The sequence below is a fragment of the Sturnus vulgaris genome, chromosome 18, assembly GCF_052056855.1.
Source record: "Sturnus vulgaris isolate bStuVul1 chromosome 18, bStuVul1.hap1, whole genome shotgun sequence".
In the NCBI taxonomy this organism is placed as follows: Eukaryota; Metazoa; Chordata; class Aves; order Passeriformes; family Sturnidae; genus Sturnus; species Sturnus vulgaris.
Window position 1 is genome coordinate 6,463,218 of NC_142260.1, and position 17,111 is coordinate 6,480,328.

General features: G+C 38.2%; 1 protein-coding gene across 10 annotated transcripts in view; it reads right to left on the reverse strand.

Moving 5' to 3' along the window:
• Window positions 1–17,111, reverse strand: part of PPFIA1 (PPFI scaffold protein A1) — a 52,939-nt gene that overhangs the window by 16,982 nt on the left and 18,846 nt on the right. For 3 of the 10 annotated variants that reach the window (XM_088175320.1, XM_088175318.1, XM_088175315.1), the window contains exons 3-21: window positions 15,203–15,304; window positions 14,546–14,710; window positions 13,643–13,717; window positions 13,114–13,215; window positions 12,640–12,861; window positions 11,807–11,953; window positions 11,135–11,269; window positions 10,461–10,535; window positions 9,955–10,038; window positions 9,315–9,446; window positions 7,877–7,939; window positions 6,805–6,884; window positions 6,431–6,563; window positions 5,471–5,694; window positions 5,087–5,318; window positions 2,644–2,673; window positions 1,770–1,921; window positions 1,007–1,179; window positions 788–881 (exon numbers count right to left, since the gene is read on the reverse strand). In XM_088175320.1, the coding sequence (XP_088031446.1) occupies window positions 788–881; window positions 1,007–1,179; window positions 1,770–1,921; window positions 2,644–2,673; window positions 5,087–5,318; window positions 5,471–5,694; window positions 6,431–6,563; window positions 6,805–6,884; window positions 7,877–7,939; window positions 9,315–9,446; window positions 9,955–10,038; window positions 10,461–10,535; window positions 11,135–11,269; window positions 11,807–11,953; window positions 12,640–12,861; window positions 13,114–13,215; window positions 13,643–13,717; window positions 14,546–14,710; window positions 15,203–15,304 (2,420 nt within the window). The remainder of the gene's footprint in view (window positions 1–787; window positions 882–1,006; window positions 1,180–1,769; window positions 1,922–2,643; window positions 2,674–5,086; window positions 5,319–5,470; window positions 5,695–6,430; window positions 6,564–6,804; window positions 6,885–7,876; window positions 7,940–9,314; window positions 9,447–9,954; window positions 10,039–10,460; window positions 10,536–11,134; window positions 11,270–11,806; window positions 11,954–12,639; window positions 12,862–13,113; window positions 13,216–13,642; window positions 13,718–14,545; window positions 14,711–15,202; window positions 15,305–17,111) is intronic. The other 7 variants (XM_014878815.2, XM_014878816.2, XM_014878814.2 and 4 more) reach the window with 4 other exon arrangements.

Genomic DNA, 17,111 nt, shown 5'->3' on the forward strand with positions numbered 1-17,111 from the left:
GGATTTCTACCAGTAGCAATATCTGTTTTTCACCTATGATTAGTCTTTGCTTCATGTGTTCCAAGTCTGGAAACAACAAAGCATGCAGACACTCCAAAGCTAAGCAGTAAACTAAAGATTTTCTGGGACAGAGTGAAAAAATTCTCATGACTAGGAAAGGGTAACTGCATACAAGGTGCCAAAAAAAAAGGAGTAGTCACAACTGATTAAAAAAAATTGAAGAAACCAGGGCTATATGGTACAAGGAAAAAGATTTCAGCAGACAATCTTAAACAAAAGTGAAAAAATTAGTGGAGAAGCTGCCAGCAGCTGCAACACAAAGGACAGAGAAAGGAGACAGCAAATTCAGACAGAGGGATGTCTGCACACAGCATCTCATGCTTCCCTTCTGTCAACTCCTCCACACTGGAGAAAAGAACAGCCAAGGGCAACTTTTGGAAAACTCTCATTTGAATGAAAGGTATTTTTAATTTATTATATTTAATACCTCCCAAAGCAGGTATGAAATATAATAAATTCAGGGGGAATTTGGTAAGAGTCCACTTCTATCTCCAAATTTCTTTATTACACCAGTCCAACTGTAAGTTTTCAGCTTAAATTCCTTTCAAACTTACCATGACCTATGCTGCTATTAATGTTCTGGAAAAAATAGATCTACAGAGGCTTATTAGCCATAGCACCATATTAGGCAAAAATACCCCAAAACCAAACTAAAAAATAAAACCACAGCATTTTTAAACAAAGCAATACATGAATAACACAGGATTACAAATATTTGATAACTTACTTTTTCTGCATTTTCCTGTTTTTCTCTGCCTGACCTCCAAGTTTGCTGAGACCTAATGCATCCTGAGAGGAACCATCTGCTTCTCCCATGCCACCTACAAAAAAAACCCCAAACTCAAGTCACTCTCAATTTAATCCTTTGTAATATAACTGATCAGGAATGTGTAAAACCAAGCCCCCAAGGCCATCTCTCTCACTGTGTAAGGAAAAGCAAACCAACCTTGTCCTAGAGCTTCCTTGCTTCCTTGGCCAGGTCGTCCCTTTTCCTTCTTGCCAAACAGGCGGCCAATGGAGGATTTGATCCCCTTCTTTTTGGGGGCTTTGTGAAGGGAATCTTGGCTGCTGTTACTGCTGCTAGGATTACTTGTTTGCCCATCTTGTGAACCTGTTGAACTGTACCAAAAAAAATTAAAAAAGAGTCATGAAGGAGCCCACGTACAACAAATTCATCAGAGGTAAGTTCAGGGTTCTGTTCAAGTTAATTAAGTTCAGTAACTCACTAATGACATTCAATTCCAGCTTTTATGAATTATGAAAAGAAATGTTGATGACACAAGTTCCTGACTGAAAGGGGCAAATGAAACACTTGAGTGGAATCCATCAGATACTTAGGTAGTTTGAAAAGAATATCTGTCAATCAAAGTGATGGCAATTTTATGAGTTATTTCGCAATTTATAGCTAAATTACAACTTAAAAAAGAGTTATATTTTTCATATCCCAAGCATGAAGCAAACTTAATGCAGACTTTGAGTACCAAAAGAATTCCCACGAAGCCATTTCTAAGCATTAGCAAAATCTACATTCCTAATGTTTATGTAACACAGTCACCCATTCATGTGTTCACACTCCTGACTTTGGAGAAACATCTTGCAACACTCAGACTAAAATCCTATAGGCTGAACAGCTCTGCAGTTTGGGGCTTTATTCTGATGCTGTGGAATATTGAATTCCTGGTAGGTCTGAGTGATTCCCAGCTACTTACTTCCTAATGTCCCTGATATCTTCGTGGCTCACTGTGTGCAGAGCTCCTTTCTGGACTCTGTCCAGACGCAAAGACCGAGGTGAAGAAGGTGGTGATGTCTCACATTTGATGGTGGTTTTGTCGTCTCGTACCTCTTCTCTGGAAGCTGGAGACTGATGGAAAAGGAAGGAAAACTTCAGGGGTAATGTCAAAACATGAAGGCAATACCAACACTCCACACTATAGTGAAAGGAAGAATCTTATTTCAGTGTTGAAGGATCACTCTTGCCCTTACCATTCTGCAGTTGCCTATTTTTTGCTTGATTGCTTTATGAATTTCTTGTTATCTTCAGTGACAAACTACTAAATTCAGTCTTAGCTACTGAAATGAGAAAGTAGCACTTATCTTTTATTCATTTATAGGGCTAGATAGTGAAGTAATGCCTTCAGCACCATAAAAACAATATACCTGTCCCCAGTTTAAGCAACTGCAAAGACAGAAAAGCTAAAGAGACCTGAGGAAAGAATTATTAGCAAGATTATTGACTCTGTGAAGTCAGTTTCTACACACCTGTGGCTACAAAAGCTTGAGTGGCAGAAAGAATAACTTATTTGTGTGTGCAGTGACAGCTTTTAAAATGAAGCACTGATGCATGAAGCCTGCAAAGCAGTGGTTGCAAACAGAAAGCAGCACAACAGTCCTCCACAGCAGCAAAAACAGGCAAACACAAAAACCCACAAAACAGACCCACACTCAGGCTAAAATGATAAACCATAATCTTGTTTTAATCAGAGCTACCCTGCAAGTGCTTTATGTTCCTGTTATCCACTAATGAGTTTGGGGACAGGGAGGGAGACGAAGGGGCACACCATGAAATAAACTAAAGATTTTTACCTTTCTACGGTGTTTCCTTAAATCACTAGGCTGACAGATGCATGCAAAGAAAAAAAATTTGGAAAAGCTGTATTCATTGTAAACTGTAGAACAGACTGAAACAACTAATACAGACAAAACATCTTAGGGAGAATATAAACAACAATTACAACAATGGCACAGAGAAATACTGGGTGTGAAGTTCTCCTTAAATCACAGATTACTTAAATATAACCCTGAAGTGAGGAAAAAAGGAAGCAAAAATAAACACTTAGAGTTGGTTATCTACCAAAGTACCAGAGATGCTTGAGTGTATTGTACTGAGTGTCTTACCCCCAGTAAAGTGCATGGGGGTGCAAGATTCTGCTTTGAAAAGGTGAGGACCTGCCTTGAACCTCCAGGGCAGCCACAATAAATCATCTGCACTCATCCGTCCTCACAACCCAGGGATTCCTGCAGCTGTTTCCTACACTGCACAAAAAGCAGCCAAGACTTTAATAATGGCAAAGAGTGCCAACAATAGCCCATTTCTATACAGTAACAGGATTCTGTTCTTTTTACAGCTTTCAAGTGCTGGAATGTTTGAGCAGGAATTCACCACCACTTTTATTTTATCCTCCATCCACTGTACCTCACTCCCCAGGGAGTGCTCACCTCTGCCAGTGCACAGAGCAAGAGTTACACAAACAGCTTATTCAGACTGATGCTGACAAAAGTTAAATTTAGATAATTTGTTTAATAGCCCTCATTATTTAAAAAGGCTGTAACCAAAAATAAAGTTGGCCCCCTTTGAAGTGGGACTGAGGGGAGGGATGTTGTTTCCCTCCCACAAAGGGTAACTTTTAATTGTTTTTGATTTAGCATACATGTAAATTTTGCAGCATTAATATGGAAAGTTTTGTTCAATCTGACTGTAGAGTACTACATTAATAAATCATAAGTTCACTGAATCATAGAAGGGACCTTTAAAGATGATCGAGTTCCTCCTCAAGTTCTTGACAAAGCACTGCAGACTCATTTTACCATTATTGGATCTTTCATCCATTAAATCTGATGAGCATAAAAATGAAAATGTTCACCACATGGAATGAACTGCCCACAAGGGCTGCTCAAGAGAGCTGTAGGCTTCACCATTTATCACGTTGATGCTTTTTAATCATGAGGGGCCTTCAACTGACTGAGCTGCATAACCACTGGCATTAAGCTAATTTGCCTACATGATCAAAAACTAATGCAACTCTATTAAATTGGAAGACACAGCAGAACTCAAGTCTAATAATTCATGATAGCTCTTCCTAAAGTTTCTAGAAAGCTCTTGTTCTCTAACTCTTGATTTCAAGCTTTCATAAATCAGTTGCCAAGTACAAAATCCATGAAATACAACTGAAAACATTAGATCAAGTGACTTTGATGCACAATTAGGATCTAAAGTGAACTTAATTACAGTTCACTTTTCTTCAGTTGCATTGGATTTCAGACAAGACACGTTCTCCTGATCTAGTTTTGGGGGAATGAGCTACTTAAATTTGTATACTGTTTTCTGCATGAGAAGTATTTAGTGTAACTAATTGTTGTGAAAGGTTAGAAGATAGAGCACTCCACAATCAGAATTTTGGTAGCTTTTTTTTAGAAGACTGCTTGACCCTGGATATATGGCTAGAGCTAGTACAATGATTTTTATTTTAATGCAAATAAGGCAAATTTATTCCCTTTTGTGAAAAAAACAGCTATTTTGGTATATGTATGCATTCATTTTAAAAAGCCAGCAAAATTACTTAGCTGAAAAACTTGTTTTTAACTGTTCATTTTTAATTAACATTTATGTAAAAACCAGAAAGGGGGAAATTTGTATCTTAATTTTACAGATGTGTTTACATGCATAAAGCAGCTCAGAGAAGGATTAATCTTCCTAAGAATGTCAATAGAATGAAAACATCTTTCTCTACTCTCTGAACTCCTAAGACTAAACTACTTTATCACCTACAGATAAGGTCTAACATATTTCTTTTACCAAGCAGGCTTTAATAGCCAAAAACAGGACACTAGCACTCATTAATATTCAAACAGCAGCGATACCATCCCAGTCTTCAAGATTAATATGCAAATTGCTTTTTAGCTGAGTGTTTAGTGGAATAGTGGACTGCTAAAAATAAAGTTTGAAGCAGAGGGCGAAAGTGGTTGAAAAGAAAACATTTCTTCTAGGAAGAGGAGTCTGAAGAAAGAAACAGAAGGGATAAATACTTAGGCACAAGAGGTTGACCAAATAATAGACTTGAGCTCTGACCGTTTTTCCTAATCTATAAAAAGTGTAAGATACATAATGAAGTTGAAAGGAAACAGTGGGAAAACCTAGAGGAAGCAAAAATACAGCTGAGTAATCAGGAGAGGAAAGAAGGGGCAACCGAACCGAAGCGAGGAGAACAGGCACGTTGCTGCGAGGGCGCTGCAGGCCGCGGGTACCCACCAGGGTCATGATGCCCAGCCTGTCCACCTCCCTGGCCGGGCTGTGCGGGACGCGGCGGGGCGTGGAGCGGCCGCTGCCGGGCGGGGAGGAGCCGGCCAGGGCTCCGCCGTACGCGGGGGCGATGGAGCCCAGCGAGCGGAATCGGCCGTGAGCCTCCAGGCTGCCGCTGCCCACGCGGCTCTCGATCTCCTCCGCGCGCTGCTCCGTGTTCTCCTTCTCCTCCTGGATCAGCCTAGGGGGAAAAAAAAAAAAAAAAAAAAAATCAGCCTCAGTGGAACGGGCGTTCCAGCAAGGAGCACGCATTGAGAGAAGCGGCACTTGGCAGGAAAACACGGGAAAGTTACCATTTCCCAACGGGATTTTAACAGCACACACAGACCGTACCTGATCTCTTTGTTGATTGCATCCAACTGTTCCTGCAGCATTATGGCCAAAGTCTGAGCATCAGCCTGGCCACTTGGTGACAGCAGGTCAACGGAGCTGAAAATGGTCTCCCTGTCGTCCTCCACGTCAGACACATCCACATCACTCTCAAATGCTTGTGCCACGTTTGCCAACACACTGGCTTGCTGGGCCCTCTCCCACTCCTGCTCGTTCAGGGTCTGAACCTACAAGAATCCATTAAAGAAATAAATCCAAGCTCAGATGGGAAAAATGTGACATCTCTACTGCTTATCAAGATGTTTAAAATAATTTATGTAAGTCCACTTACGTGCTGAACGCATCCATCCAGACAGCAATGTTTGGAGAAATGTTAAAAGAAAAGCTATAATTTAAGTATAATAAAAGCTACTATTTGAAGTAGGAAACTTGGAATTTCATTGAACTGCAAGATGCAGAACAAGCTCATTGAGTCAATTATTATACCACATATTTTGGTGATAAACGCTTTTAATTACAGTAGAATTTTGCTATCAATTCCATGGGAACAATGGAATCAGTTTTATGTAATGAGTACTCATGTCCTGAAAGGAAATGGAAATTGCTTGCAGAACAGTAACGTGTTAGATTAAAAAAGCAGGATTGTTTCAAATTGTCCATTAAAGGCTTATCAAAATTTAAAAATAAAAACAAAAATTAAAAAAAAAAAACAAACAACAACTGGACAAAAATTAAAAAAAAACCAACAACCCAACAAAAAATTGGAGCTCCAAACCATAATCTTGCAACTCTTTGCTAACAATTAAAAGGACCAGCAGCTGTTCATGAGTTGGTAATACAGGATCTATAAAATCCAGGAGTTTATTGCCAGGTCCTCCCAATTCAAAAACCTCCTTGCACCCCATTAGCCTCATGCACTGACCAAATCTGGTTTTTTGTGTTATTTTTATTTTCCCTCCTCACCTTTGAAGGCTCGTCCCTGAGAGCAGCCAGACGTCCCTTCTGGGGCCGCCTCAGCACGGAGGAGGTGCCATAGGAGTCAGTGTGACTGTCCCCCACAGAGGAGGATGGCACAGGGAATCTGAAATCCTGTCTGCTGCAACACAAAACAAACATTTCATCCTTACAAAAGGGAGAGAAAAAACCAAAAAAATGTCACCCAAGGGATTCCTCTTGTCCCACCACTGCCAGTTGGTTTTAAGCAATATAAACATTGCTTTGTGTGCTCTATAAAAATGAATTTTATAGCCATGACTAAAACATTTTCGTTTATAATCTACAAAATTCTATTTAGTGACCTTAAAGAAAATAGGAAAAAACAAAACTACTGCTGGTACCTATGATGAAGTGATGTGGCTCTGAGCCTCACTTGGTCGTTTTCAGCCCTTAATGCATCAACATTTAATACAAGCTGATCCTGGAACAATAAACAGAAAAAACATATAATATGCTTTTTTTTTTTAATAGTATCAAATATAAATTTATAAACTAACATTTAGGTTTTTTATCTCATTTCTCTGAAACTTGGAAATAACAGATTTTAAGATATAGCCTTCAACTATTTAAACATTGTTTTTGCTGTACACAATACAGGACTGTCACAAAAGGGCATCCCAGAATAATTCTGTTGCCTCTCTACCCTGACTCTAGTAACGACAATATGTATTTTAAATCAGCTATTAGTTCACATGCTACTAAGTTCATTATAATTAAGTGACGATAAGAAACAAGATTTGTTCAAGCTGTCTGCACAAAAGGATGTAAAAGCATTCACTTTGAACTTGGACATTTTTATATGCTCTAGAAACCCGGAATTTAACAGCAGAGAAATACAATTAATGAGAAAACAACAAAAGCATAAATAAAATAAAAAGTGGTTGATAACGAACATCTGTAAGGAGGGACCTTGTCATTTCCAGGACAAGAACACCAGGCAGCTGCTACTGCCAAGGAGCAGCCAAGTCTAATAAATATTTCTCCCTCTGCTCCCCAGGTCTTAAAAAATATTTGCAGTTGCAGAAGCATTTTGTGATATTCAATGCTTTGAGTTGAAACTTTAAGGAAAAACGCCCAACATTAAAAGTATTTCTTGTTTGGTTGTGCTGTTCAACGTCATATGTACAACAGTATAAAAATTCTACACAATCTCCAAACTTTGGCCAATTGCCAACATATCCAGGCACTTCACATATTCAAAAGTGTGTTAAGTCTTGGACTCAAAGGTTATGTATTACCTATAAAATCCTCCTAAAACTGTGGCACACAATACCATAAAATAAGCAATAACAGCTCATTTCTCTTAAACAGAGCAGGAAATGTTAAGTTTTATGAGTAATTAAAATCTGATACTGCTATGTAGCAAGGCAGCAATTAAGTTCCAAGATAATATTTCAGAAATGCAAAGTCTACCTTTTCATGTTGAAGTTCATCTATTTGTTTTTTTGCATTTTCAATTTCTCGAAGAAGTGAATTCTGAAATTAAAGGCATCACAAATTAAGCCACTCATAAGCTTTACACTTTTAAACTATAACCATGAGGAATATAAAAAAAAATTGCAGTCAACACTACACAAATGCAACTTAAATTACAGATCCTTGATTGTTTCCATCATTTCATTTTGATTATAGCTGAAGGTGTGTACAGCCCTCTAAATAATGGATTTAGTAATAGTACTGGTTCCATAAATCTTTAATAGCAATAGCAGCCCTTTAAAGCTCCATGTCACAGTCTAACTAGTAAAAAAAAGAGAATAATTATGGAATAATTTGAAGTCATTCAAGAAAGAACACGTGATCAGAACAAAGTCTTAAAATGTCATCTCTGTGTTTCTTCCCAACTCAGCATAAAAGAATGAGCTGGAAGCCTCAACAAGAACACTTTTCTAGAAGCTGTTAACTACAGTAAAGGAAAAGTAGATTTTCCTCATTATTTGCAAATGTAGTTATGGTTTGGAAGATAAAGAGTCAAGGTTAACCCTCAGACATCACCTATTCCTCAAGCATTATGCATGAATGCAAGGGCAAGCAAACATTCAGTAAGAGTCTGGAAACACCATTTCTATTCCACAGCGTTTTACTGCCATGACTTTAAAACCAAAGACACTCAGCTTTTCCTGAAACATTTCCCCAGATGGTCATTTTACCCTCTAGTAAAAGAAACCAAATATATTTTAATCCAAGACCAAGTAACTCAAAGTCAGCAAATCAAGCAAAGTGCCACTTTAGAAGACATTGCTTAGCTGGATGGAGAGCAAGGGATCTAACTTCAAGCTGTGCATGGAAGAATAATCCATAAGGACCTGGATCCAAAAGCAGAAGGGAAGAAAAGGAGTAAAAAGTGTGTCAGAAGAGATTAATTGAGTGCAGGGGAAAACTCCAAGATATGCACTGACAATGCAGGAACAGCCCATTGACATTCATAATATGAGTCTCAAAATGAAGTACCTGAGAAGAAAAGCAAATTGCAGGAATCCCACAATGACTCAGGGGAACTGGTACAGCCAAAAGCAGTGGGAAACAAAGGAAACTGAACTGGAAAGGTCAAAGTTCCAATGCTTTAGGCTTCCTGTAATACACTGGATGAGCCTATTTATGTAATCTGCACTGGTCAAGTGAAAAAGGATAAAGATTCTCAAAAGCTGCTTCTCAACACCACAGTGCAGTGCCTAGGGACAACCTCAAAAATTATTTTTAAGAGCATATTTTCAAAATCCATGCTAAAAAAAGCCTTAACAGCAACTACTTATTAATAAGGTGTTTGTGTTTATTTGCTGAAGTTACAGACACATTGCAAAAGGCACAAATCATTACAGAATTACACATTCATTACTGGAATGTGACTTGTTACCTTATCTTCCAGGGCAGCCATCCTCTCCTTGAGATGAAGCTGAAGCCTTTCATTGGATTCAGACAGGAGCTTATCAACAGTTTCTGACAAACGTTTATTATGCTCTTCATTCATCTTCTCTCTCTGTCTAGCCTGAGATACAAAAAAGCTACTGAAAAAACTTGACATTTGCAATACCTCTAACAATTTTCAGCTTATGAAGGCAGCAAGCTTTCTTTAATCCAAATGCATTTTCTCTAACAGCAATATTTTTCCACAGTGTTCCAATGGAACACTGAATGTGCCTCCAGGGCTCTGTAAAGGGAATCTAAGAGACACTTCAGACTTTAATAAGTGATCCAAGATCAGAAGTTTAAAAATCTAAGCATACCTTAAAAAAAAATTAAAAGACACAATTCAGAATGGATTCCATTATTTATAACCCAGGAACCAATTTTTCCATAGTCATTTAATTCAGCAAGTTTCTTCAAACTTTCATTGGAGACTTTCAGCACATTTTCCTTGAGATTTAAGGTTAGCCACAGTACAGTGACTCACTATCAGCCAGCCTAAAACTCTGGCTTTATTTTAAAGCTGAGAAATAAAGAGGATTAGGTTCTTTCTTTCAGCTTTTTGTCTTTGTCAAAATGATGTGCTGTACCCTTTGCAGTTCTTGATTCTTCTCTTCAAGCTGTGCCTCCATCTGTCTCAGTCGCTCCTCGATATTGCCATGTCTCTCCTCAGCCTGTCAATTTGAGAGCAAAATTAGAATTTGGGTGGGTTTTTTCAGGCTTCTAAAGCACAGAAACACTGAGGCACAGGAATATTTCTAACATGCTTTGCACAACTGCCATTTATGGTAAAGGACAATGCAGAACAGATGCTTTTCTGTCACCAAAAGGACCTTGCAAGAGTTCAAATGGGAAGTGGCAAAATGATGAAACCTCTCACCCCTAAGTACCATGAATCAATTACTATTTGTAAATGAGCTTGCAACAGCAAAGTTCATTCAAATTCCCAAGAAATAAAACCAAAAAACAAATAAAAATAAAGACTGAGTGCATTTTCAGTTTCTCCTCACTAGCCTGGACGATGGGACCCTTTGTTAGTAATCATGGCAAAGCAGAAAGCAGCAAGCAGAGACAAGGACTAAGATACAAATTCTACCTTCCTAAGCTTGGTGGCAAGTTCCAAAACTTTAGCATCTTTAGCAGCAGAGCTCCCAGGAGACAAAAGGTCAGACTACAGAGCCAGTTAGGGACAGGAAAGATAACAGGGAAAGAAATGAAACTAAGGCTTTGAAAGAAAGCAGATACACACTTGAAAAGGCTCATTTGTAGTTAACTAAATACAATACTTCAGATTTCATTACTCCATTTGCAGCCCTCTAAAAATCTTGATATTTTCTAGTACAACATCTCTTGCTCTCCACTTGCTTCACTTAGCAAGCACTGGAAGAAACTTAGGTTTCTCTTTCAGAAACAGTTCATGTTTAGAAGATTTTATACCTATTATTGAATAATTTTAATAAAAAGCACCAAAATAATAATGCAGAGAGATATTTTTATGATGTAGAAGAGTTAACAGAAAACCCGCTCAAGTCCAAAAGAGTGAAAACTAAATAAAAAGAGATTAAAATTTTTTTTAAATAAAAAATTAAGTAAATCAGAGTGTCTTCAGAGAGATTAATGGAAAACAAGTAGGAAATAAACAAATATTTTCTGAAATATTTGTGGGAAAACTGGAAACCAACTGTAATCAAACCAACACTAGGAACAGATTTCCTGCACTGGGACACCAGTGGAAGAGGGAGTCTGGAGGACACTGTGCCATCACCTCACCTTTGTAAGTGCTGCCACTCTCTGTGCCAGCTCAGCCTCCACCTCTGGCAAAGTCTCAGCTTTTCTCAGGGTCTGCTGCAGCTTTTGCTCAGCCAGTTCCAGTCGCTCTTGCAGTTGCCTGTTCTTATCTTCACTCTGCACAGGTTATGGCCAGTAGGTGTTGAGGGTTAAAGAAGTGATTAGTTAGAAAGTGGTTGGCTAAACAACCATTTCTGGCTTATAAAGTTGGACTATTTCACATCAAGCACTTGACCAACTTCCTCTCTCACTAAGGCAATAGCCTGTAAAAATCACTACATGCTATGTAAATCTTCAAAGTTTAGCTCAAAATGAGTAATTCTCACCCACAAAACTAAAGATGCTTGGATACACACTCAGTAACTTAAAAATCCACAATTAATAGGGACAATAGCCCTGCTGCCCCAAGATGAAGTGCACTAAATTTCTCAAAACCATTTCCCCTTCCCAGTAAAGCTCTCTCATCTTTATTCCCAGGGTAAAAATCTCTATAATGTATGACTCCAGCTCCTGAAAAACAATCACTAATAACAGCACATTACAGCTGATATTTATCTTCCTAAAAGCAAAGTGCTTCAGCACGGCATGAACCATAATTATCTCCATTAGCTTTATGCTGAGCAAAATGTACTTCATCTCATTTGAAACCACAACCTGTCGGTGCATGGAGTCTTTAGTGGCAATTTCATTTTCAAGTTTATCATTGAGGTCATGCACGGATGTAGCTTCACGTTGTGCGGCGAGGTAGCGTTTCTCCAGAGTGGTGATTCTCTCCTCCATGTCCTCCTTCTGGGCCAGAGTCTGGGCAAGGACAGAAGCCAGAAGGTGAGAAATAATCATTTAGTGATCAAATAAAAAAATTTTTAAATCAGGATATTTTTCTCAGTAGAAAATGAAGTAGGCGGAAGTGTTTTTTTAAACAGTGAATGATTAAGAACCACTGGTCTTAAATACCTTACACCACAGATCTGCTACGCTCCTTTCCAGTGGTACCCAGCAAATTCTTGACTTGCTGGGGATGATCAGAGAGTGTTCTGGAATTTAACTAAGCTCTCTTTCCATTTAATAAGGATATGTGGGACCCTGGAGATCAGGGATTCAGCAGTGACAGGAACTGTCAAACACCACTGAGATCAAAGGGATTCCTCAGCCAAGTGCATCTCTTAAGAAAGGAAGCATGAGCAATAAGCTGAGCGTGTATGACAAGATCAAGCATCTCTTACAGAACATGCCGAAGTTGGCAATAGTAAATCTCCAATCTATTAATGAAATATCTAGTTAGTCATAGATGTATCCTGAAGATAAATTCTCTCAAATGACTGGTCTTTTAAACAAAAAAAAGACACCAAATCATATCCTAAAAAACCATTTTCTTCTCATCTATCAAACCAAAGACTTCCAAAAACATAAAGGTTCAACTGAGCACCTAAAATTTTATAAAGTAATGGCATTTGTGATCCCCCAGATCCTGACAGTTCTTTCCTCACCTCTCGTACATCCCTCTGTAACTTTGTGTTCATTTCTTCAGATTTTATTAAGTCTTTTCTTGCTGTGTCTAGATCTTCTTCCAGCTCTGTTACTCTGCTGGACAAAGCAGTGAGGCGTTCTTTCATTTGAGTCTGCTCTTTGTTTTGCTTATCTATGATGTCTTGGAGTTCAATCACTTTAGCAAGGTTTTCATCGTGGCATAATGAACCATCAGAGGATCTCTATTAAACAGGGAAAAAAAATGTGTATTAGAATGATGCAAATAAGATTGAAAAACAAATTGTTGCTCACCTGTAAACATCCCTCCCCAAAGATAATTTTAGTACTGGATAGACTGCAAAAGCTGAAATTTCAATAACTAAGACTTCTAAATTGGATGATCACTTAAAAATATTTTATTATGGTTTAAAATTAAAATGTTATAGGTAATGATTAAAAACCAGATGTCAGCTAAGCAAAGCAAATAGCTGTACCTTCCCATTTGTAGTTGGTGTATTTTCTTGTTCATGATTTATATCCAGCATCCCATCTGGAAGTGTTTTCTTCTGATTATTTTGCTCTTTCAGAATCATTAACTGAAAGAAAAGTTTACAGACACATGTTTCAAGTCAATTCCTTTCTCACTAATAATATAAGGAACAGCTGCAAAAGCAAAGGAGCAAAACAACAATTACTGATCTTACTGCCAGGTATGTATTAATAAAATCTGGCACAGGCACTCAATTTATGCCACTGCAAACCCTTATTTTAAAGGCACAGGAACTCTTTTTGTTGGTTTGGTTGGGGTTTTTCTGGGGGTAGAGAGGGTGTCAGGAGGTTGAGGTTTGGCTTTTTCCTCTCCTGCTCTTTCAAAGCAGCTAAGTTAAAAATTAACAATTATTTCATTTGGCAAGAAATCAAAAGGAAGAAGTGAAAGTGAAACTTAATAAATTACTCTGTACAAATATTGACTGAAACACCCACAATGGACACATGAAGCCTTCTTTACAGGCAGAAACTTACCTCTTTATGGGTAGTACCTAGTTCTTCTTCCAATAAGCTGCATCTTTCAAGTGCTACTCGTAACCTCTCCCTTACCTGAAAGGGTAATTTCAAATTATTTGAAATTATTCAAATCAAAAAGAAATCAATTTCACTTGCTGCCATGCCTTTACAGATAATAAATGACAGTTTCCATTACACTTAGCAACCTTCTTAATATGGAGTCATCACTAATTACAACACAAGCTACCAAAAAAAGCCAAATAATGTGCATCTTATAATCTAGCTTTTCTTTTTTTGCCATAAGCAACATGACCTGCACATTTAGGCACTAAAGAATTAAACATACCTAGAATTTTCTTGACCTTCTGCAAGGCACAGACTGTTTGCTTTTTCTCATTTACAACATGGAAGAACAAGCAAAATTCCACTTAAAATCATTTGCCAGATTTTATATACAAGGGTCACAAAGTCAGGTAAACCACAAGTTTGCAACAAAATTCACAATGAACTTTAGCAGTTGCATATCCTGCTGTTAATATCAGGCACAACTGACGGTAGGAGTTCTCTTAATTCAGATTTCTATCCCAGTGTAAGCAGATTCCCCTCCTCCTCTTCTCTCTAGTCCATTTCTTGTATTAGATAATCAAAAGGATAAATCCTGATGCTGTACAGGTAAGCAGCTGTGTGCATTCCAACAGCAAATATAGTGCCCTTGAACCATGCTGAGTTTACATTAATACAGTTAATAAAGTGCTTCAATAAACCACAGCACCCTAATTTAGTTAAATCCAGCATCTTAATTTAGGAGAGCAGTTACTAATGCAGTTACACTGCAGAGATTTCTACAACTTCAGTACAAAAACTAGCTGGCCCACACAAAGGAATGAGGATAGAAAGATGTTAGGTACAACACTTCATTACCTTTTCATCAAGGGCTTTGTGGTGCTCAAATAAAGATTTTAGTGCTTTGAGAACTTCTACTTCACTAGAAACTCCTGCTGGAGACTGAGCTTGCCTCTTCACAACAGTCATCCTGAGGGATCGCTCATGCCTGGAGACAAGACACTCCAAATGTTCCAGTAATAGCTAAAGCAAAAGGAAAAAAAAAAAGAAACAATGTTTATTCCTGTTCTGTAAAGCTGCAGAAAACTTTGTCTCCTAGAACATCAAGTTTAGAGTTCTGAACTTCAAATTTCAGAGACAAAGGATATGAGTGTAAGGACTGTTGTTTAGCATTTCAGCTGTATTAGCAGTGTAAGCTGCTCAAACAGATCACCACAACCTGCCCACTGCTCCTCTGATCCCAGAGCTGCAGGATTACAAAACTTTAATAACAAGAAATCTGGATGGCAGATAGCAGTGCAGTCTTACAAGCTTTTCCTGATACTGCACAGCAGCATTTGGAGCTGTGCACAAACTGCCAAACCTTGATGAACACACACACATTTGCACTTCCATGGGGATTCATGTACAAGTATCAGGAAAAAAATACTTTTAGCTTTTCAAATTCAAATTTTTTTTCCCATCTGTGGCTGGATGCTTTAACAATGGTGAGTTTGGAGAAGACAAGGAACTGACCCTTGTATTATTTCTTTCTGCTTTTAGTTCAGCAATTTCTTCTTCCCTTTCAAGCAGCTGCTCCCTGCATACATTCAGCTCTTTTGTGAGTGCTGCAAATTCCTGGAACAAACCAGACAGAAATATAAGCACATCAAATATCAGGATACAGTGAGAGTACATATGAACACTTGACAGTTCCTTGAAGCATTCATTTCAGATGTGCAAAGCCAATACAACTGTAGAGTCGTGCTAAGCCAGCTTCAGTTCAAACACGTAAAACCTTTATGCTGCCAACTGTAAAGACAAAAGATGTTTGACCAGGACTTTGAAAACTTGTTTGTGTCTCAAGGCAATCATATGACTTGGGATTTCCCTGGTAAGCAAAGGGAAAAACAAATATGTAACACACTTTGTTATGGTTTCAAAGATTTGTTAGTTTTGTGTGTTTTGGTTTGTTGGAATATTTTTTTTTTTAAACAACTGCTGAGGGAGACACAAAAAAACAGAGCACTACGCACAGCAAAATAAGGAAATCAACAAACATGACAAATTTCAAGTCAGTATTTAACTGTGAGCAACAATGCATAATCCTGACATGTACCAGAATACAGCTAAATACAGGAATTTCATTCATGCCTTCCTTCCAATCTCTCAAAAGGAAATGAAGCAGCCCTTTCCCTACAGTCCTCCAAGGATTCTAGAAATCTCCGAGGATTAGAATCAGAATTTTCTGAAAGCTGAGCCTGGGGGCTCAAAGCCCTCACAAGACTCACCCTTCAAATTCAGTAAAGATTTCACCAAATAAAACCCAACCAAAGTGAAATAGCACAGAGTGAAGTGTCATCAGGGAACAGGAGTGGAGCTAACTCACATCACTTAGTGCATGCTCATTACTGCAGTGAACACAGTCAATAGGAAAGAATATCCTCCTACAGTTTGGGGTTTCTGTCAGGAAATGATTATCCTAATATCTGCAAGAGCCACTGCAGCCTAAACCATTTCCCCTCACTAAAAATACTTAATATAAAAGACATTTTAATGTTCTATAACCTCAGGGAGCATACTCTGAATAGAATAAAAGGTACAACAATACACCATATTTAGAAGCAAACACAGAGCATAATTTTGTCTACCCTTGCAAAATTTAATACTAATCTGAACCATGCTGGACATGAGAATTGACAGTGTGAATGTGAACAAGTCAGTCCATCCTTTAGAAAAATGCCTTGCAAGAAAGCAATTCTCGTGTCTTGTCAATACAACTTATAATGTGAAAATAAATATGCCTCAGTCACTCCAGTGGCCAGTGAACACCTCAGGAGCACTTGGAAAAGAAAACATCGAAATGCTACGTAAATAACACTCCTTTCTGCTGTCCAAAATAAGGAAAATACTCATAAACAAGAGCCTTGCCTAATAAACAATGGATTTGTGATTAGCAGGACAAGGTGAACACAAATAGCCAGCTAAGTGGAGACACAATTGCTGCTTCTCTACTATTTCCAAACTCTGTAAGACACACTGCTTATCAGCCAGCAGCTGCATATCAAGTGAAAGCTTAAGATGGAGTTGTTTTGCAGCAAAATTCAAAGTGACAGAATGCACATGCTTAAAGGGCCACATCAACCAATTAATTATACTAAGCACATCTGCAAATTCTAACATGCAGCTAAAATAAGACAGTCAAAAGACACTGCAATTTCCAATATTCATTTGGTAAACTTCATTCTAAAATATACACATGACTGAAAAGACAAAAAATACATTGCACAATATACACCTGGAGTGAACTCCTCTGGAATTACTAATGTCTCACGCATTTAGAAGTTGCTGTGATAAAGACAGCAATACCACCACCATAGGCGCAGAATCCATCCCTGTAACTCCTCTTCCTAAATCAAAATCTCCTAATTGGAAAAAAGTTTCA